This window comes from Vespa mandarinia, chromosome 17 (genome assembly GCF_050613455.1).
Source record: "Vespa mandarinia isolate Hongniang chromosome 17, ASM5061345v1, whole genome shotgun sequence".
Classification (NCBI taxonomy): domain Eukaryota; kingdom Metazoa; phylum Arthropoda; class Insecta; order Hymenoptera; family Vespidae; genus Vespa; species Vespa mandarinia.
In genome coordinates this window covers 1,830,883-1,853,134 of record NC_140826.1, presented here as the reverse complement: position 1 = coordinate 1,853,134, position 22,252 = coordinate 1,830,883, and the positions used below count along the sequence as shown (strand labels likewise).

The 22,252-nt window shown below is 25.7% G+C and overlaps 5 protein-coding genes across 11 annotated transcripts; 2 read left to right on the top strand and 3 right to left on the bottom strand.

Moving 5' to 3' along the window:
* Nucleotides 1-1,083: 1,083 nt before the first annotated feature.
* yip2 (yippee interacting protein 2) lies at nt 1,084-4,901 on the top strand. The gene is made up of 8 exons (XM_035885000.2): nt 1,084-1,241; nt 2,726-2,892; nt 3,272-3,403; nt 3,528-3,792; nt 3,896-4,071; nt 4,144-4,344; nt 4,424-4,578; nt 4,697-4,901. The coding sequence occupies exons 1-8, from the start codon at nt 1,223-1,225 to the stop codon at nt 4,779-4,781; spliced, it is 1,200 nt and encodes a 399-aa protein (XP_035740893.1). The 5' UTR covers nt 1,084-1,222; the 3' UTR covers nt 4,782-4,901.
* A 398-nt stretch (nt 4,902-5,299) lies between these two features.
* Nucleotides 5,300-7,024, bottom strand: LOC118449883 (odorant receptor Or1). The gene is made up of 5 exons (XM_035885005.2): nt 6,584-7,024; nt 5,978-6,507; nt 5,780-5,879; nt 5,596-5,703; nt 5,300-5,520 (listed from the first exon to the last, which is right to left on the bottom strand). The coding sequence occupies exons 1-5, from the start codon at nt 6,917-6,919 to the stop codon at nt 5,323-5,325; spliced, it is 1,272 nt and encodes a 423-aa protein (XP_035740898.2). The 5' UTR covers nt 6,920-7,024; the 3' UTR covers nt 5,300-5,322.
* A 1,693-nt stretch (nt 7,025-8,717) lies between these two features.
* On the top strand, nt 8,718-15,003 carry su(r) (dihydropyrimidine dehydrogenase su(r)). Its single transcript, XM_035884996.2, has 15 exons — nt 8,718-9,017; nt 10,023-10,133; nt 10,443-10,775; nt 11,212-11,520; nt 11,604-11,930; nt 12,038-12,248; nt 12,435-12,619; nt 12,686-12,901; nt 12,961-13,125; nt 13,222-13,374; nt 13,439-13,822; nt 13,909-14,085; nt 14,168-14,392; nt 14,490-14,647; nt 14,737-15,003. The coding sequence occupies exons 1-15, from the start codon at nt 8,976-8,978 to the stop codon at nt 14,810-14,812; spliced, it is 3,072 nt and encodes a 1,023-aa protein (XP_035740889.2). The 5' UTR covers nt 8,718-8,975; the 3' UTR covers nt 14,813-15,003.
* On the bottom strand, nt 14,805-17,810 carry LOC118449882 (phospholipase A2-like). Its single transcript, XM_085662155.1, has 4 exons — nt 17,390-17,810; nt 15,608-15,767; nt 15,189-15,341; nt 14,805-15,089 (listed from the first exon to the last, which is right to left on the bottom strand). Exons 1-4 carry the CDS (start codon nt 17,808-17,810, stop codon nt 15,005-15,007), a joined length of 819 nt encoding a protein of 272 aa, XP_085518281.1. The 3' UTR covers nt 14,805-15,004.
* Nucleotides 17,811-18,773: 963 nt separating this feature from the next.
* Nucleotides 18,774-22,201, bottom strand: DEF8 (differentially expressed in FDCP 8 homolog). Of its 7 annotated transcripts, none has more exons than XM_085662151.1 (8): nt 21,820-22,201; nt 21,449-21,740; nt 21,209-21,379; nt 21,010-21,063; nt 20,609-20,850; nt 20,281-20,516; nt 19,904-20,146; nt 18,774-18,804 (listed from the first exon to the last, which is right to left on the bottom strand). In XM_085662151.1, the coding sequence occupies exons 1-8, from the start codon at nt 22,018-22,020 to the stop codon at nt 18,789-18,791; spliced, it is 1,455 nt and encodes a 484-aa protein (XP_085518277.1). In that variant the 5' UTR covers nt 22,021-22,201; the 3' UTR covers nt 18,774-18,788. The 7 variants fall into 7 exon arrangements, with proteins under 7 accessions (XP_085518277.1, XP_085518276.1, XP_085518275.1 ...); XM_085662150.1 differs by having other exon boundaries at nt 18,798-18,840; XM_085662149.1 differs by lacking the exon at nt 18,774-18,804 and adding an exon at nt 18,809-18,863.
* Between the last annotated feature and the right edge of the window lie 51 nt (nt 22,202-22,252).

Below are 22,252 nucleotides of genomic sequence, written 5' to 3'. Positions count from 1 at the left end.
TTCACATTATATTAATTAAGCACATATGAAATTATTATAAAAGTATCAAGAAGTAAAATTTCTTCTACGAGACTTTAATGCATATTTATCTTATTTATGCATGAATTATAATTTAAGTTTTTAAAGTGAAGAAGTCCGATCAAAGTCCTAATGGTACAATAATATCCTATAGAAATGTAAGAAATTTTGAGTGTGTTTATAATCTCTGTTGTGTTACGATTTTGATTTTTTTTTATGTATGAAATTTTATATATATATATATATATATATATATATATATATATATGTTTTTAACATAATAATATTGTAAATACACACTTAAAATAGATATTTAAATATACATGTTTAAATTCCTTTAATTTTTGTATTTATCTTTGATTTAATGCTACAGTGACGAGTAGGATTAATATTTAATTTTTATTTATTTTTTTTTTAATTTATATGATAAATTGTGATCATATTAAAAATAAAAAATAATAAAGAAATAAACTTTGTTTTACTAAATTATAACATATCATAAATGTAAACATATGACATATCATAGATAGTGTCATATCAATTGCTCGTTTAGACTTTAGACATTGTTAAAGTATTATGAATCAGGGTTCAATTCATGTTATCTATATATATATATAAAAGAGAAAAACATAGGATTATTTTAAGAAAATACAGTATCATTGTTTTTATTTATTGATCTTAGATTGAATAAATAATATAAAACTTATTTATTACTATATACTAAAAAAAATTATTGCATTACTATTTGTTATTAGTATTTCGTAGTATATGTAACAATGCAAAAAACTAAAATATTATAATTCATTATTTATAATTACATTATAATTCATGTAAATATTCGTAAATAACAAAAAAGATAATAAAGAAAAAAAATGTTAATTCTATATTTAACAAGATTAATAGAAATGTAATATAATTTCTAAGTATATTAATTAATAAATTTCCTTTATTTTTATTCCCAATTATATTTAATATGAATAAAATTCTTATTGAAGATTTAGGGTTCTGAATTCGATTGCACCATCCCTGACATTTTCATATCACTCAACCACTTCCATTACTTTCCTCGATGATACAGCAAAGTAATAAATACAATTGAAGTAGTGAAAATGTTCAGTACGTTTTGCATACACCATTTGTGAACAAGTTTAAAGATAATTTTTTATTTTTAATTGTTATACGTTATATTATATCATATTGCAAAATGTCGATCATTACAAAAGGTAAGTGATCATTACTTCAGAAGATCTATAACGATTATTACTAACCTAATCGATATATTAAAACAAAAAAGAACATATTGATATAGAACAATTGGTAAACGCTTTCTATTATTCTTTCTTTTTCATTTGATTTTTTTTTGTGTTAACTATCGAAAATAATTTTTAATATAAACGATACATTTTAATATCGAAATATTTCTTTTTTTTTTTTTTATTCTTTCAATTTTGTACGGATTCGTAATATTATGATTTAATACACAAAGTACTATAGTTAATTTTATTATATATAATACGTTAATGCTCTTTTATTCCATTCTTCCATTATTTTTATTTATATAGTATTACTATATAAATAAAATTACGAATTATATAGTATGGCTACTACTATTTCAAATATGTACGTTATATTTAGTTTTATAGAAAAAATGTTCAGAATAAAATTGCACTATAAATAAAAAAATATCACAGTATAATGCCGAAAAATGATTAATTCGTCAAGTATTTTGCGAAAATACTGTTCATTTGAATGTTTGTTAATTCACGTAGCAGTAATAAGGCATATCTTTTTTTTACTATATTGACGTTAAAAAGAAATGTAAAAAAAAAATGAATTATTTAAGATAGTTTGAAAAAAAAACATGAATGATTAATGACCATAGCTTTTTCGTAAATCCATATACACGTATATTTTTGCACATGATTCATTAAGTCTTACAGTTATGGCCGTTGTTCTGATAAAAATGTACAATACCAAGTTTTTCAATACTAAGTTCGAAAAAAAATTGTTTTTCAATATATTTTCTTCAATTATATAAACTTTTAGGTCGTCCGAAAAATTCATGCTGATTTCCTCATTACATTACCTACCACAAATCGGCACGAACTTTCACTTAACCCAATACTGTATATATGTGTGTGTGTATGTGTGTGTGTGTGTCTGCGTCTCTGTGTGTGTGTATATATATAGTGTATTTTCATTTCATAAAATGTTAATTTCTTTCCGTATGCAATTTGTATACAAATACATACGCAAACATGTTTATCGTATATGTACTTTTTGATAATGTATTGTATTTCTATCGTGTAGATTTTTAGTAATATTGCTTATTTCTCTTAAAGAAAAAAATATTGATTTCTGTTTTTATAAATAAGTTAATAATTCATCGTCCTTCAATAGTCGTATTTAATTGAAATAATAAAATAAAAATGAAATTTTAACAGGTGATAAATAAAGAGAATTAAATGTAAATAATTATATATAATAATAATATATAATAATAATTATATATAATAATAAATTTATTATATATAAACATAATTTCAATGATAAAAAAATGACCAAATCGATAGAATTAATTTGTCATAAGTAAAATTTATTGTTAGAACTGGTATTATTTATTATAGAACTGATTTTTTATCGAATAGAATAAAATAAAATAACAAACAAACAAAATTAATGAAAATATGAAATACTTTTTTTTCAGGTATCTTCATTATTGCTGCAAAACGAACTCCATTTGGAACAATGGGTGGTGTTTTTGCAAACAAAACCGCAACCGAATTGTCTGTTATCGCAGCTAATGCTGCCATGAAATCAGCAGCAATAAAGCCCGAAAAAATTGATAGCATTGTTTTCGGACAAGTATTAACGGTACGTACATATATACAATATTATTTATATAAATAATATTGTAAATATAATTTTAAATATATAAATAAATAAAAATTTCTATAATATTATCTGTGTGTAAAAATCGATTTACAATTAGTAGATTTATTTATTAACATTTTCGCTACGGGCGATTTCTTCGTCAAAATGTGCTAAAAAAGTGTAGAGCAACTATAGTCGCCCATAATACTTCAGTGGCATTTTATGGAGAGCGACTATAGTCGTCCGTAGTAACGAAAGGTTTAATAGATAATAATTAATATTTTTATCAAATTTAATATAATATATTCTTTCTCTTTCTCTTTCTCTTTCTTTTTCTTCCTTTTTCATTATATAATTAGTTATTAAATATAAATTATAGTTAGCTGCTGCAGATGGTGCCTTTTTACCACGTCATGTTTTACTACAAACTGGTATACCATTGGAAAGGTCTGCTTTAGGAGTAAATAGATTATGTGGTTCTGGATTTCAATCTATCGTTAATGCAGCTCAGGTATATATGTATATTTATATATATATATAATTAAAAATAAAAATAAAAAAATTATAATTCTTCTATACACATATGTATGTGTGTGTGTGTGGGCGAATTTTAATTTTTTTTAAATATATTTTAGAATATTCTAACAGGCGAATCAAGAATCGTTTTAGCCGGAGGTGCTGAGAATATGAGCCAAGTACCATTCGTTGTCCGAGGCGTTCGTTTTGGAACGATTTTAGGTCAGAAACATGAATTCGAGGATGCTCTTTGGGCTGGATTATATGATACTTATTGTAATTTACCTATGGGTCTAACTGCGGAAAAGCTTGGAGAGAAATATAATATAACACGAGCAGAAGTTGATGAATTTTCTTTGAGGAGTCAACAATTATGGAAAGCTGGTAAGTTTATCTAGTAATAATACTTAATATCAATAAAAAAAATTATCAATGTTAATTATCAAATTTAATTAATTAAAATTATTAATGTAAATATTATTTTTAGCAAATGATGCTGGTCGTTTCAAAGAAGAACTTGCTCCAGTAACAGTGAAAGTTAAGAAACAAGATGTAACAATCTCCGTAGATGAACACCCAAGACCTCAAACGACAAAAGAAAATTTAGCAAAACTGAATCCTGTTTTTAAGAAGAATGGTTTAGTCACCGCTGGTTCGGCATCTGTAATGAAAACTTTAAATATTTAATTAATGTTTTATATACAATGTTAAAATAATTATTTTCATCATTTTTAGGGTATTTGTGATGGTGCAGGAGCACTGATTCTTGCAAGCGAAGAAGTTGTCAAACAAGAAAAATTGGTACCATTGGCACGTTTGGTAGGATACAGTGTCGCTGGTGTCGATCCTAGTATTATGGGAATAGGACCAGTCCCAGCGATACGTAATTTGCTAAAAATTACAGGTAAAACATTGGATGATATTGAACTTGTTGAGGTAATATTACAGTTAATTCGTTTTTTTCTATCTTAATGTTGAGAGATAATGAAATTATAATAATAATTTTTTTCTGCAGATTAACGAGGCTTTCAGTGCTCAAACTTTAGCTTGCGCCAAAGAACTCAATTTAGATATGAACAAGTTAAATGTAAATGGTGGTGCGATTGCGCTTGGCCATCCATTAGGCGCATCAGGTAGTAGAATTACCGCTCATTTGGTACATGAACTTAGGTAAGAAAATTGAGACATTTCTATTAATTATTTTCGAAAAATTATTATTTATAAATTATTTTTGAATAATCATAATTAAAGTAATTATTATTAACGATTATTTATTTATCTATCACAGGCGTAGAAAGGCTGGTAAATTAGGTATTGGTTCAGCGTGTATCGGTGGAGGTCAAGGAATAGCCGTTATGATAGAATATCTCTAAGCGATTGAATAATTTTATTTATCTGTCAATTTTTAGACATTATAATTTACCAATTGAAAACTCGAATGAATGAAAACAGATATTTGTGATATATTGGAATTATATCTGTGTTTATATCTATATATATTTATATATTTGTATACTTACAATAATGGGATCTTAATCAGCTGTTGCATTTTGTAGTACCGTGAAAATGGAATAAGACATTCGTAAAATCTATATTAGAAATAATTATAAATAAATATTAGAAATAATTAAATTTTTATTAAAGATTAAAAATAGTTTAGCCTTTCGCAATATAATTATTTTATTTATTGTTTTATTTTTTTTTATTTTTATATATCACATATTTCACGTATGTACATTTTCCATATTACGAAAACAATTTTTTAATTAAAATAATCTTCTATTTATTTATTTTATTAAATTAAATAAAGTGTCACATTAAAGATAACGCATAAAATCTAGACAAATATGGTGATTATAGATCAATAGTAAAGTCATAGTGCAAAGGGCTATCAGAAAGATTAGAATAGTTAGTTTATATATTTTTGTAAAGGATATAATTCATCGATATACTTACGTTGACAAAAGTATTTAACGATAAAGTGAAGACCTTTCCAGCACTTAAAATAAGAGGTCGATGTGCTCTTATTATCATTATTTGTAATGCACGTTTAAAATGATTACCAGCATTCCACCAATCATTGGAATAAGCTGCTGTGCTAACATATATATTCTGTAATTATTTAAGAATTTATAAAAAATAATTCAGAACTAACAGCAATATTTAATAATATATAATAATACTCACATGTAACTGTAATTCATTACCATGCCAACAATATATAAAAATTTGATATGTCATACAACACATATACATGAGCATACCAAACAGAATTGCTGGAATATAGATTTTCATCTGTAATCGATAAATCAATTTAAATCGTCAGATATAATATTAATCATCATTCAGATAAAATAAAATATTTATATACCTGTGAAATGTTAAAAGCGATCAAACAAATGATAATGCAATTGACAAAAAATTGTAAAAGAATCATTGTACCAAAAATATCTTGTATTTCGTTGGTGAAACTATATATATATAATATAAAAAAGTATTTGTTAGATTAATAATTTCAATTAATATTCTATTTTAGAAAAAATTCTATTTTAAATAAGTTAAGACAAACCTGAATATAACGTTATTATGAATAATACATCTTTTTAGCATTTCATATGGAACATCGTAACAATTTTTTTCTTCGTTAATTATTTTTATATTACTTTTTTCTTCTCGTTCATAATTCTCTATCGAAGTTACAGTCTGACTCAATATTGAAAGTTGACAACATGCAACAGTGATAAGACCAGTGACTAAAGTATCCATAGCTACATTATGGAAACAAGCAACGAAGATTGCCACGGCCTGATGCAAGGAAGTAATTTCAAAAGCTGGAGTAACAGTCACGTTGTAAGGGTACCAACCTTCCATTGGTAATCTTCTTGATCTTCCAGCAATAAGATCAGCAATTGGTGTAAAACCCCAACAGAGCACTGCCACTGTACCAAAACTTTGATAAGCTATATGATGAAAAATTCCTTTCCAAGTATATTGAGTCACTATATATTCGTATTTAATATTGTGTCGAACAAATATTTCATTCTTCGTTATATCTAAAAGATTTTGTATACGTTTTTGCCGATAAAGAATTATTATTATCTAGAATGAATGATATTTTTTTTAAATTATAATTAGATACTACAATATTGTATTTTTTTTTTTTGATAAGACAAACCTTGTATGCATGAGTACAATTAGTCATAAGAAGAGTTGCTCCGGCAATTAATTTTTCTAAATCTTTCAAACTCAATATAAGATTTGCTATTTCGGTTAACAAAAAAATTCCTAACATAAATGTGAAACTGCATATCGTATAAATAATATACAACGAACGATATTTTCCTAGTGGTGGCCAAGTTCCCATATAATAAATGATCGATACGCTTACATTTAAATGAAAATTTGGTTCGATCCAGCGTTGCATTGGTTTTTCTATATCGTAATTATCCATATTCAACGCGACTATTAAATTTGTATTCTTCCTCTTATTTGCACATTTTATTTGTAACATTGAAGTATAACTCGAACATCATTTATGATAGTCTGAATAGAATTCGCTAGAAAAAGAGAGAGAAAGAGAGAGAGAGAGAGAGAGAGAGAGAGAGAGAGAAATAACTTAATGACTTTCTTCTGTCCACGTAATAGATTGAAGACTATAAAAGACAATATAAGTTAGTAAATTACAGATTTCTATGATATTATAGACCTCTTCTATATTTGTGAATGTATTATTCGATTTGGAAAGAGAAACTCTAAATTACAAGCCGATGGATTGACGTAATTTGTATTTAAGCCGATAGATTGATAGAATCTCTAATTAAATAGAATCATGGTCTATTATTATAAGTATAACGTTTGTAGTTACATCTAGAGATATATAATTTGAAAATATCGATCGGTATATAAGAATAGAAGACATAGAAATTCTATAAACGATTTTCGATCGTTAGAAAAATTATGTTATGTCCAGTAGAGTCAGGGATCCCTCACAGTGAAGGAGAAGGAAGAACTGAAGAAATGGGAGTTGAGTGTAGTATGAACGAATAGATAAATGATTTTATAATGAAATGACGAAATAGTAAGGTACGTTTTCTTGGTCGAGTATTCCGATTTTTAGCAATATCTAGATCTTTCATAATTTTTATATTTCTGACATGACAGATCAGGATTCGTACGTAAGTTCTCGTTTTTAGATTATAGCGTTTACGTGACGCGCAACAAGGATTAAAGAAAATAAGAGATTTATGTACATACAAAAAAAAACAACAATGTAATTTTCTATTATTTGCGGATTATTAGATTATAAGTTTTCGTCTAAAAAAGAAAAATCTAGGAAACGTAAGAGAATAAGAAGAAAAAGAAGAAGAAGGAAGAAGAAATAATAGAAGCATTGTTATATCTTCCGGCTGTGCCAGATCCTGGAAGGATCGTCAGAAGAAGATATTTGTTTCATTAATAACTATAAATCTCATTTTTGCTCTTTCTCTTCTTAAAGAAAGAAATTCTTCTTCTTCTTTATCAGTTTCCTTTGTTTTTTATAACAACGATGAGATCACCACGCTGGCAATGGAGATATTAAATATATTAATATTTTAAAGAATTCGCTTTGCGTTGCGAGTCATTAATGATAAGATTACAAATCTACTTAACGTACTGTTGACAACATTTCTCAAATATTTGTCAACCAGTACGTTGTTAACAGTACGTTAAGTAGATTTGTAGTCTTATTATTAATAACTTGCAATTTTTGTGAAACATTGTTATCAATACGTTAAGTAGATTTGTAGTCTTAATAGGTTGCAATTAAAAAACATTGATGATTCGATTCAATAAATAAAATACATTGAATTAAATTTAAATTTGCACTATAAATATTAGATCATACTTTCTTAGAGATCGGACATTGGCTAATGCAATGTTAAAAATGATCAAGGCTTATTGTTTTCATTTTTGCTTATATGTAAATCTGTCTTTGACATCAGACATTACAATATTGAGAAATTCGAATCATCGGATATTTTTGATCTTTCATTGATGTAATATATACGTAACTTAAGCAATCTCTTATCTAAATGTTATTTCAATATCCTATTATCATTTAGTCATCAACGAAAAGAGAATATATACATATATATATATATATATGTGTGTGTGTGTGTGTGTGTATACATTGTATAAACGTATAATTGATGCTTTTTTCTTTTTCTATCTAATACGTATATTCGCATACGTGCGCATTATATGTCAAGTTATCTCTTTGGAATTTGTACTATATATGATATATGTAATATATATGTATGTGTGTATATAGTGAACTTGCAGTCGCTATTTCTACTTAAATTCATTTATACAGCAGATATAATATCAAGAAATTTATAACTACATTTCGTTTTAATAAATGTAGAATCTAGTTAACAATAAATTTAATTATTTGGTAACTCGAAGTGAGATGCTTCAGTAACATATAAAATTATTTAATTGCTTGATCGGTGTAAGAAATAAGAAGTGACAATTTTCTCTTTGGCATAGTGCAATTGTGTATTTTATTATCACATAGAGGTTAAATAATGGCTACGTCTTTTATTAGCAAAGATATACCCGATATAGAAGTAAGTATAAAATTACATATTTGCGATATATCAATTACGAAGTATTTCCTTTATTTATTTTACTTTTTAATAATTTATTATATTCTCAATATTAAAACACTTTGCGTATTTATACACAGTAGTTTAAGCATTATTACCATTTTAGGATTTGACTTCAGATATGTATTTACAATCAACTTCAAACACAGCTGTTAATTATTTATTTTAATTTGAAGTTTTTTTTTTCGAGCATTAACTTATCTTATCTCAATATTAAATTTTTAAGAGAGTTTGGTTTAGAGATATGTATATAATTAAAACTTATTTTTGCGTAATCGTAGTTATCTTATATTAATCTTTTTTTTTTTTAAGTGATATATCTCTAATAATCAAGCATTTCATTTGTTTCTAAACATGTAATGTAAAGTTTATTATATTTATATTACCATAGTATGTTTATTATAAATAGTTCATTAGTTATTAGTTTTTACAAATTAATGTTAATAATTGTTAATAAATTATTAATTAATATCTTGTTTATCATTTAACAAAAAGTATACATTTAACAAAATCTTATAATTACAAATTAATGTTAATAATTGTTAATAAATTATTAATTAATATCTTGTTTATCATTTAACAAAAAGTATATTAACTATAAAATTTATTAGTGTCATAATTGAATCTTCAAGTATATCTCACTTTCGCATTAAACACTTTGAAAACTTTTCGTTCAGAGGATACGTTCCTGCAATGAATAATAATTCTTTTTTTTTTATATTACATACTTGTTTATACGGTTTTTAATATTCTTTATAAAACGTATATGAATGCTTTAGAAATATTTATAAATTACAATTAATTTTAATTATATTTTTCTTTCATATATATATATATATATTAATTATTTATTTATATTATATTAATAATTTATTTTTCTATTAATAATAATTTCTTTTATTTACTCCATACTTATATGTTCATATGGTTATCAATATACTTCTTAGAATTTTTCAATGCTTTCAGAATATATTACAATTAAATCCAAAAACAAAATCTTTTGCAAATCTTGTTCCATCAACAATTACAAAAAAAGAGAAACAAAAATGGAAGAGAAATATCAACGACAAGTGTGATGTAAGTTTAACAAAATATATTTCTGAAGTTTTTATTATAAAACCGATTTTCGATATTTCCGATTTATTTATTGTTTATTAACTTAAGCAATTTACCACTATCACGATTATCAATGATTAAGTCTAGTATCTTCCTCTAATTCGAATAGATAGACATATTTATTTTATTGTTAAATGATATAAGTAAATATTTTTATCGTATAACGTAATTAATAATTACTGTAACAATTTTAATTATATTTAATAATAAAGATATTTATTTGGAAAAATAATGAAGGTATTTACTTTTATATTGAATTTGGTTTTATAGAGTTGCTTATCGTTCAAAAACAATTTCGATGACATAAAACATACGACACTGAGTGAAAGGGGTGCATTGAAAGAAGCGGCACGTTGTTTAAAATGTGCTGATGCGCCTTGTCAAAAATCCTGTCCGACTCAATTGGACATCAAATCTTTTATTACTTCAATATCGAACAAAAATTATTATGGAGCAGCTAAAGAAATTTTTTCAGATAATCCTTTGGGTCTTACATGTGGTATGGTTTGCCCAACTAGTGACCTTTGCGTTGGTGGCTGTAATCTTCATGCCAGTGAAGAAGGTCCTATCAACATTGGTGGTCTTCAACAATTTGCTACCGATGTAAAATACATTTTTTTTATTAACATATTTATATTTTTAAAAATGTTATCAAATGTTTGGTAATTAATATCAAAGAAATTTTGTGAATTCTAAGGAAAAATGTTAGATCATTTTTATAAATTAATTGTTTATTAGGATAAATGTTTACAAATATCGAAAAATAAGATGTGTAATAATAGTTAGGAGCATTATTTGATGATTGAAATGATAAGAATTAATTTATTTGATATTTTTATAATATCTGATCTTCGAGAAAATTATTTTTATTAATTTATAAAATTTATTTATAGTTACAAATCCTCTCAATCTCATATTATATATTAAATTTATTTATACTTTTAAATTATCAAACATATTATTTATTTTGTCATATTATTTATTTTATCATTATATAATATTATTTTCGATTTATCATTATATTTATTTATATTTTCAGATCTTCAAACAAATGAATGTTCCTCAAACACGAATCCCTAATCAATCAATTCCACATGCCGATACGAAGATCGCATTGATCGGTTGTGGTCCAGCATCTTTATCTTGTGCCACGTTTCTTGCACGTTTAGGCTACAATGATATAACAATTTTTGAAAAACAGCATTACATCGGTGGTCTGAGTTCTTCCGAAATTCCACAATATCGACTTCCATATGATGTAGTAGATTTTGAAATAAATCTAGTTAAAGATCTTGGAGTAAAAATTGAATTGGGTAGATCGTTATCAGAAAAAGATTTAACGATTCAGGTAAATTTATCTTGAATCGGATGAATTTATCGATCGTTTTAGTACATTTAGAAACAATAAAAAAAAATTTCTATTCATTTCAGGGACTTTTTAAAACAAATTGCAAAGCCATTTTTCTGGGTATTGGTCTTCCAGAGCCAAAAACATTAACAATCTTTTCTGGATTGACATCAAACGAAGGATATTATACATCGAAAAGTTTCCTTCCAGTTGTAGCTAAAGGTAGTAAACCTGGAATGTGTTCTTGTAAGAGTAATAATGAACTACCACATCTTCGAGGAAATGTAATAGTTTTGGGTGCCGGTGATACAGCATTTGATTGTGCAACCTCTGCTTTAAGATGTGGTGCTAAAAAGGTCTATGTTGTTTTCAGAAAAGGTTTTACCGATATTCGTGCTGTCCCTGAAGAGGTAGATAATAGTTAATAGTTAATATATTATCAAGTATACATATATAATAATTACTATAAAAATATTATTTGACAATGAAAAATTAATATCTGTTTGTAATAATTTAGGTTGATCTGGCTCGAGAAGAGAAATGTGAGTTTATACCTTTCCAATCACCGAAACAAGTGATCGTTCGTAATGGAAGAATCGTTGCTGTTGAATTCTGTCGAACCGAAAAGAAAGACAATGGTGATTGGGTTGAGGATGATGAACAGATTTGTCGATTAAAAGCTGATTTTGTTATTTCAGCTTTTGGATCAGGATTACATGATTTGGATGGTAATCTATATAAATTTATTTACATCCATATATAAATATTAATAATAATAATAATTAATATACATATAAATAGTAATAATTTATAATAACATAAATATATATTTATATATGGAAACAAAGAACCAATCAAATTAATATACATTGATATACATAAATAATAATTTAATTTTAATAAATAATTAACAGTAAAACAAGCTATGAAACCGGTAAAATTTAATACATGGGGCTTACCGATAGTGGATACAAAAACCATGAGCACATCCGTTCCTGGAGTATTTTGTGGTGGTGATTTGGCTGGTATTGCTCAAACTACTGTAGAATCTGTAAATGATGGCAAAACAGCTGCTTGGTATATTCATAAATATTTACAGGTACATATTTACCTATTAAACTAACACATTATACTGCATTACATATGTATTTGAAATGTTTCATAGGAATCCTTTGGCATAATGGTTCCAGATACACCACAATTACCGAAATTCCATACACCAATTGATGAAGTTGATATAAGTGTTGAAATGTGTGGTTTAAAATTTGAAAATCCATTTGGCCTTGCATCTGCACCACCCTGTACAACTAGTGCGATGATTCGTCGAGCTTTTGAAACTGGCTGGGGCTTTGCTGTTACTAAAACATTTTCTTTGGATAAGGTACGTTTTATTATTGTAATAAAGAATATAACTAATATTATATGTGATATATTTTGTAGGATCTAATTACTAACGTATCACCGCGTATCGTTAAAGGAACTACATCACGGCATCATTTTGGACCTGAACAAAGTAGCTTTTTAAATATTGAGTTAATATCCGAAAAAACTGAAGCATACTGGTGTCGTAGTATTACCGAACTTAAGAAAGATTTCCCTACTAAGGTCTTTATATATTAAAAAATTTATGATTTGTTATTATTTAAGTTTTTCTATTAATTATGTAATATATGTATGTATGTATGTATGTATTATATATAGATTGTAATCGCTAGTATAATGTGCACTTATAACAGTGCAGATTGGACAGAACTTTCAAAAAAAGTTGAAGCAGCTGGTGCTGATGCTTTAGAGTTAAATTTATCTTGTCCACATGGTATGGGAGAATCTGGAATGGGCTTGGCATGTGGACAGGTTTGTATCAATAATTTATTTCTTTTTCGATCAGTTTGATAAAAATTCCAATAATATCTTTTAGGATCCAGAGTTAGTCAGAAACATTGCAAGATGGGTCAGAGCAGCAGTGAAAATTCCATTTTTCGTTAAATTGACACCGAACATAACTGATATCGTATCAATAGCTATAGCAGCTTATGAAGGCAATGCAAATGGGGTGTCTGCTATTAATACAGTACAAGGTTTAATGGGATTAAATTCTAATGGGATACCATGGCCTGCTGTAGGATATAACAAATTGACTACATACGGTGGAATGTCTGGAAATGCAACCAGACCACAAGCTTTAAGAGCTGTGTCATCTATTGCTAAACAGCTTCCTGGATTTTCTATACTTGGTATAGGTGGTATCGATTCCGCTGAAATTGCTTTGCAATTTTTACATTGCGGAGCATCTATTCTTCAGGTAATATCAATCATTTTTTCTGCATATGATTATGTCAATATATAATTATATCAATTGATAATATCGATATTTGTTATCTTCAAAAGGTTTGCAGTGCCATTCAAAATCAAGATTTTACACTTATCGAAGATTATGTGACCGGTTTAAAAACATTGTTATATCTTAAGAGTCTTAAACAAACAAAAGATTGGGATGGTCAGAGCCCACCTACTTTTAAACATCAAAAGGGCAAACCGGTTTCTTTGCAACATGCTCTTGGTAAAGTAAGTACCACTGTGTATATATTACTCTGGTATCAAAAGTTATTATTTTGAATTGGTATTCACGTTTGTTAATATATTACAGAATATACCATATTTTGGAGATTATCAAAAATTGCGAGAAAAAAAGATCGCAGAGTTAAAAGAAAAAATGAATCTATTAGATGTTAATTTTTCATCAACAAGACCAGCACCAGAACCAGTTGGATCAGTACCAGCTGTAAAAGATGTTATTGGAAAGTCATTGTCTCATATTGGGACTTTCAAAGAATTGAATAACAAAGAACAAGTTGTTGCTTTAATAGATGATGTATGTAATTAATTTATATTAAGTATATACGTATGCTGATGTTATTTTGACGAAGCTTGTTTTATTTATTTATTTATTTATTTTTCTTTTTTTGTAGGATATGTGTATAAACTGTGGAAAATGTTACATGACCTGTGCTGATTCTGGTTATCAATCAATTACTTTTGATTCAGAAACTCATATACCAAAAGTAACTGACGATTGCACAGGTTGTACTCTTTGTTTATCGGTGTGCCCAATTATCGATTGTATTACGTAAGTTTTCTAATGTATTATTATATTTGAATTAGAACTTCGTATATATTAAGATTATTCTTAATAAATAATTAATAAATTATTTGCAGAATGGTTCCAAAAACAAAGCCACATATCATTGTAAGAGGAATACCACCGAAAGGTTACATCGAAGCACTAAGTTAATCAGTATATTAAACATTTATAAACAAATATTAATATAAATCGAAAAAATATTATATATAAAAGAATTACTATTATTTTCATAACATTAAAATATTGTTACTATTAATTATTATTAACTATATTATTGCAACACTATGTTTATTATAGTATATTTGTTATTTATAATTTTAATTAAAAATATAAAGTTTAAATTTAAAAATTTTTATTATCAAACCATTGATATTTCTTTTCTTCAGTTTTATCTTGCATGTAGTCAATGCATTTATGTAGTAGAGGACTAAAATAATAATAATAATAATAATAAAAAAGAATTTTTTTTATAATAAACAATAAATAAAATATTATGATAATATTAAGAAATTAAATTTATATGTACCCAGAATACTTGTTGCACTTTATAATAGGATAATCTTCGTTGAAACATTGTGGACTCAAAAGATCGAAATAAGTGAACCCAATTTTTTTGGCTATGATTGATTTAGCATTTTTAAGACAATCGTAAAATGCAAAGTCGCATGAACAATGTGATCTGTAAAGAAAAGAAAAAATAATTTTTTTTATACCCTTCCGTCTGTATATCCTTTCGACAGAAATGATATGAGAAAAGATAAAAGAAGTTAACATTTTCATCTCTTTATTTATCGAAATTATGCGATTAATACGGGTATCTTTGTTATCTGAAATAAATTTGCATATACATTTAAAAAAACAACATGCAAAAGGTACATCGCACGATCGAGATTAAAAATTGCAACAATAAAAAGAAAAAAAAAAAAAAGATAAAAATTATACAACCTCGTAAAAATTCCATTGTTTAGAAGGCGGTATTTTTCTTCGCCTGAATTTATATTACTGTAACACATGTCATGATCTCTACAACAAGCATCAGTACTAGCAAAGAAACCAAGATCTTCTTCGTTCTGTGCTATATCACCATCCCCACACCAAAGGGTACCTGTAATAATTTCAAAATTAACTTCTAATATTTATTATTTTCTCGATATATTATATAATTATTTAAAATAAATAAATAAATAAATAAATATATATATATATATATATATATATATATATATATATAATTATAATTATATATAGGTACATATATAATGAAAATTATATTATCATTATATGTTAAATAAAAAAATGTCAAAATAAGGATTAATATAAGTAAAATATAATAAGTATATATTCATTTATTTCGGTTAATTTTTTAAAAAATTGAATTTGGTTTTGCAAAACTTTTTTCACTCATTTCTCTATCCCTTCTTTAACATATCTTGTACTTTTATCGTAATGCAAAAATAATACGTAAAAAGAGAGAGAAACAGAGAGAAAGAGAGAGAAAGAGAGAGAGAGAGAGAGAGAGAGAGAGAGAGAGAGAGAGAGAGAGAGAGAAAGAGAAATAATAAGGTATTGGGAATAAGAAATATTTAAGCAATTGTGAAAAAAATTATATGAGGTCATTGTATATCCCAAAAGGACATAGAAATAAATAAATAAATAAATACATATAAATATTAGCATGTTTAATGTAACTTTGACGAAGTAATCTCTTATCTTGTATCCTGGAAACTAGAAACTCATGATTTATTAATAAACATAGATAACACTAGATATCATTAACTATTTTTAATTTATTTACCGATGATAGATGAAGGAAGAATAGATAAAAAAAGAAATTGTTGTTTGTTTGTTTATGTTTGTTAATAAAAATCGAAGCTGAACATAATGAATAAATAAAAGCAATTTTAATTTAATTAATTAATTTTATTAACAATGTAACTATCTTAAAAAATTATTATTTTTTAAAAAGAACTTCTTTATTTAATGCTATCGCTTTTAGGTGATTTTACGACTAATTCTTTCATAATATACATATGCCTAATCAATTCCTTACGATATCAATCTCTTTTCTTTCGTTCCTTCTCATAAATATAGTAGCCTATCATTATGTTATTATATAACTTTTAATTAAATAAGAGTCATTCAACGAATTCCATAAAAATAGGTATATATACATATATATATATATATATATATATATATATATAAATGTGCGTGTGTATATATTATCAGTTCTTTTAGTATCAAATCAATTTTACTTTTTTTTTTTATCTTCATTCTTAGTATCATCTGTGTACACATTCGTATAAGTTTTTTAATTATTATCTTTTAAGATAATTATATAAGCATTCTTATATTTATCAGTTATATTTCGTAAATATAATATATTCGTATAATCAATAATGTAATATGTATATAATATATTAAGTATTTAAACCATATTTAAACTGATTTGTTATTTAAATTTATGCTTACGAAATATTTTAAGTTTTTTCTCACTTTCTTTTTTCTTTTTTTTTTTTTTATTCTATCATTCATAATTTTTTTTAAATATTCAGAATTTATTTGTAGCAAAATTGATCTCGTCGAATTAATGTTAAAAGTACTTACATTTTCGACAATAATTATTTTACATGCAACTCGTAATAAAAAGTATGTATAAATAAATACGTATATATATATACAAAAAAAATATATATGTATGTCATTTTTTTTGTTTAATTATATTACCTGGATATATAGCTCTGAAATTATCCGAAACCAAATTCAAAACTTGACCGTATTTTAGTTTGGTATTATTAAAATCACCTTTCATCGAATTTTTAAGTTTCTCTGGAAATTTCGATATTATTTCATTCACACCTTTTTCAACAACTTTTTTTGCATTTTCCAAAGCTTCTACCGGTATTAAAAGTGTTTTAAGGATTTGTTCGACTTTAGAGAGTTTCGTAGGTTCTGGATTGTTTTCATTTTCGGTTTGATTATTATTTTCATGGTCGATTACATTATTGTTTTCATTATCGGTTGTGTTATTGTTTTCATTACTCTTAAGATCTCGACCGAAACCAAAGATTGATCCAATATTTATTCCTCTACTTTGTTCGATCGTTACGATCAAGATCATTAATACAAGGAGTCGTGTGTACAGCATTTTTAGTTATAATTTATATTTCTGCAAATAATTTAATATAAATCGTTTATTTTATTAATTAAGAAGGTCTTATTACTTATATTAATTTACTCATTATGTAATTTTCTTTTTCAAATAGATCGAAATTCAAATAGATTAACAAATCATAGATATCTTTAATGTTTATTTTGAATCTTTTTTTCGTGAGATATATAAAAATGAATCTATCACAATATAAATCGTTTTTCTTTGAATCGAACAAAAATGACCATTAGCCAATATTCTTGATAATTAATGTAGAAAATATAAAATGTTTCGTAGAACTTCCTGCAGCAGATTACTTACATCACAATTGTATTACACATTGAACATTTGTTTTCTTATATTTACAAAGAAACGCTTGTTTAAAAAAATTAATTGATTTAAAAATTACAAATTGAGTGAAAATAAATAAATAAAATGTTTAATATAAAATTTTAGTTTCACATTAAATTAAACTTTTAGCTAAACGTTTTCTGAATTATTTAGGTCTAACTTTACACTTACGTTACAAGAAATATTCGAACTATACTATCACACACGAGTAATGAATACTTATTAATAAAAGTCTTAATCTTATATCAATATTAGTGATTAATATTAGTAATCGATTCATATTTACAAATATTGCAATGGTACATAATGTAAATAAAAATTATTTGCAGATCCTGTATATATTTGACATTTTAACATGTGACATATAATAAAATTACGTTCTTTAATTTTTTTTTCTACGTTCAATAAAATATTTCTATAAATATAAGAATTGAATTCTAATATATTTATTATAAAAAAAAATTATAAATATTTGTTTAATTATTAAATATTAATAATTTTTTAAACGATTAATGTAATGTAACAAAATTAGATTAATTTATACTTTAATAGACTTACCACTTCGATGAAGAGTCTTACCAAGTTGAACAGAGACTACTCGTTTAGAGACAATTCAGCAGGATTTTATTCTATCAACTGACTGCATCATCAGATGTTAATTATAGTCTGATAACAACTGTACAAATATTTATATAAATGCTAAAATAATACAATGATTTTTAACAATTAATTCTTTTAAATAAACTACAAATAGATCTATCAATTAACTTTATATATCCCTTTTTTAAATATATATTATAATAAATATTTTATATACATTGAGCTATTTAATACAGGAAATGATTATGTTCAAGGTAAAATTCTGATTCAAGGTAAAAAGCTGTCTATAGATATAACTGCGTATAGATTTTACATAAGGATTCGAAGTATTCTATTAATATCCAATTAATTAAATGAATTAGATTGTATAAAGGTATAATACGAATCTGTTCTGTAATAATGTTATTCAAAAGGATATATGATAAATTCTATTCTTTTTCATTTTTCTTTTTTTTTATGTAAATTTTTCTCATTAGTATTATTCCTTGTATTGCGACTTATAACAGAAATAGCCAGAAAAAGGCTATCAAATAAGATTTTTTGATATGATGGCATTTGACATATGTAATTGTAATTTATCAATGTCTTACAAGGTCAAGTTCGTTTTGTTTACTGAATATTCCTGTTTATTCCTCGTTTTTATTTATTAAGCAAGTGTTTCTATATTTCATAATTACTGATACATTAACTATTTAAAGATAACTAGTAATAGTCTTATCCTTGATTAATAAATTTCAAAAATATGTAATATTTCGAAACAATATAGAGAATATTCGTTTTAATGTTTGATAATTTTTAAAAATAGTTCTTACAAATCGTTTCTGTATATCTCATCTACCATATAATCACAATTTATTTCAATAAATACTGATTAACATTTAATCAAATTTCACTTATATAGATTAAAATATAAAAATATATATATATATTAACAAGACATAATTTATTACATTCACAATTACGAAACAGTTATTTAAAATTATATATCACAAATTGTTAACATCTTATAATTATGTTATAACTTACAATGAATAGTAATTACACACATAACTCTTTTCTTCTTTTTCTTTTTCTTTTCTTTTCAACTTAACAAATATACGAAAATTATTCATAAAGTTTTTCAAATAACATTTACTCACTCAAGCGAATTTTTAACTTTATGATGTTCAGATGATTCATTTTTAGAAAGGTTCTTAATATTTGAAGGTTCTCCTTCTTCTAAAGCTCGACGTTTTTCAAGTCGTGCACATCGCGGACAAGAGTGATTTCGTTTAGACCAACAGGGACGATGGTACACAGCTAGACATTGTTGGCAATTAATTGCACAAGCATCCCAGGGATATATAATTTCATTGTTTCCACACACTTCACATAAATGACCTCTGAAGATATTGTATATTATATTATATAATATTATATACTATGACACATAATATAATATATATAAGCAAGTATAAGTATTAACTAATTGTTACTAAACTTATATAATTTTTAGTGAAAATAATTAAAAATTTACCTAGCTTTACATAATTCGCATTGTTCGGTAATATGAACATGCATAATATCATAAGCAACACGAATTTCTTCAAGTAAAACACCACTTTGTAGATCGATAAGATCTTTTATCGAATAATTTCCAGGATTTTCAATTATATGTGTACGCAATCCAACTTTCCATGGCAATCCTTGTATATTAGCTTCTGGGCAAATTATTAAATAACGCTTCATCATTTGCATTTCTTCTCTCATTCTCTATATAGAAATATTATTTTATCAGAATTTATTAATATTATTCAAGCTTATTACTTCTTTTATTATGTCATAAAATTTCAAATATATCTTACTTTTACTAAAGACAAATCTGGGACTAACGTAAACAATTTTGGATTTAATTCTTCCAATAATAAAAATGGACGATCTTCAAGGAGTGCCAATAATTGAGCTGCGGCACGACAAACAAGCCTTGGTTCCATATCCCAGTTTCTAATAACTCTTGCAGGTATTACCATAGTCGTATTCCAATGACATCTCTGACAGTAATATAAACCACTGTAGTCACACAGTCGTGGCTCTATCCATGCTGATTCTATGTGTATTTATCATTATTAAATATTTAAGAAAATGAAAAGGAGAGAAGATAAACAAGTACATGTAATAAATATGTAATAAATCTAAATACTGTTATATTCAAGAAAAGATTAGTACTAATCTATCTTCACAAAATAAATACTGACTATGTGGTTACCTGAACTCTTAAAAGGACTACCAAAACAAGATAATGACAATCCTTTCGGGAATGCTTGTAAGAATTAATATATAAATATAATTAAATAACATGCATTTACTATCAATATGCTTACATAGCTATGATATTGTTACCCTTATTTTAATAAATTAATAAAATTTTATTTTACTATTTCAATTCAATATAGAAAATCACTTACTAAACGTTATTTGTATCTTGCACTCTGCACAGCGATATCCTTGACTAGATAATCCTCTTTCTGGACAAATGTCTTTAGTATAAGTATAACCACCAGCTTCACTAGCAATAACATGTACACACACACGACATATATTATTTAAACATTTCCAATGAACACAGAACCTACAATCTATTATATATATAATATTAATATTATTTATGGATATTTACTGATTAGTAATACACTGTTTGAATTTACCACTGCACATGTACCAAGACTGAAGCATCATCCAAATTGTGCCACTACAATGATCACAATATACAGGTCCAGAAGAAGTTATATGATACTTTTGTGGAACCAAATGATGACCGAGTATTACATGAGTTTCAAGAAGATTCTTGTCTGATGTTTCTCGCAACTCTTGAACTCGTAAACGTAATTCAATTAAACGCCTTACAAGCCATTTTCTTTCATCTGAACATTCTGCGCTTTCTAATACCATTTGTTTACATTTTTCTACCATTCTTTGTAGATCTTCATCAGATGTTGCCTATATTTAAAGATGATAATATAAGGAATAAATGTATATAAACAAAGCATGTAAAAATTTATAATAAGTATATGTTAACCTTAGACAATGAAACTAAAGGTTCTACGGATTTTAAGTTGAAAGGTATGCTGCCTTTACTGTCAGAACTATCATCTGCTTCTCCTGTCATATAATCAGATAAAGAAGAAGGTGTCGAAGTTGTTGTACCAGAACTATTTGCACGAACTCTACTCTCTTGACAATTTTGTTCTTCGTTTGCAATTACTTTTGTGTCTACCATGTTTCTTATTATTTATTTAACATATAAAATAATAATAATAAAGTGATCTACACTGATCAATTTAAAACCAAAAATACATCGTAAAAGAATTTAATTCTTTCTCCACATGATTACGACTTTATTGACAATTACGATAAGTACATCCAGACTTTTCGAACATTCGTTTCTTAGTCATTGCATACAGACCATAACCTTTATATAATATAGATTAACATAGTACATACTTCGCACG

What these genes read in the sequence shown, in the direction of transcription:
- yip2 (XM_035885000.2), top strand. An exon ending in TCAACAATTATGGAAAGCTG is followed by an intron (nt 3,793 to 3,895) that starts GTAAGTTTATCT and finishes TATTATTTTTAG; the next exon opens with CAAATGATGCTGGTCGTTTC. An exon ending in ATGATATTGAACTTGTTGAG is followed by an intron (nt 4,345 to 4,423) that starts GTAATATTACAG and finishes TTTTTTCTGCAG; the next exon opens with ATTAACGAGGCTTTCAGTGC.
- LOC118449883 (XM_035885005.2), bottom strand. Translation starts at nt 6,919, where the DNA reads ATGTTACAAATAAAATGTGCAAATAAGAGGAAGAATACAAATTTAATA. An exon ending in ATTGTACTCATGCATACAAG is followed by an intron (nt 6,508 to 6,583) that starts GTTTGTCTTATC and finishes CATTCATTCTAG; the next exon opens with ATAATAATAATTCTTTATCG. An exon ending in CATAATAACGTTATATTCAG is followed by an intron (nt 5,880 to 5,977) that starts GTTTGTCTTAAC and finishes ATATATATATAG; the next exon opens with TTTCACCAACGAAATACAAG.
- LOC118449882 (XM_085662155.1), bottom strand. Translation starts at nt 17,810, where the DNA reads ATGCTGTACACACGACTCCTTGTATTAATGATCTTGATCGTAACGATC. An exon ending in TTTCAGAGCTATATATCCAG is followed by an intron (nt 15,768 to 17,389) that starts GTAATATAATTA and finishes AAATTATTACAG; the next exon opens with GTACCCTTTGGTGTGGGGAT. An exon ending in AAGTGCAACAAGTATTCTGG is followed by an intron (nt 15,090 to 15,188) that starts GTACATATAAAT and finishes TTATTATTTTAG; the next exon opens with TCCTCTACTACATAAATGCA.
- DEF8 (XM_085662149.1), bottom strand. Translation starts at nt 22,020, where the DNA reads ATGGTAGACACAAAAGTAATTGCAAACGAAGAACAAAATTGTCAAGAG. An exon ending in CTTTAGTTTCATTGTCTAAG is followed by an intron (nt 21,741 to 21,819) that starts GTTAACATATAC and finishes CTTTAAATATAG; the next exon opens with GCAACATCTGATGAAGATCT. An exon ending in TGCGAATTATGTAAAGCTAG is followed by an intron (nt 20,147 to 20,280) that starts GTAAATTTTTAA and finishes CAATATCTTCAG; the next exon opens with AGGTCATTTATGTGAAGTGT.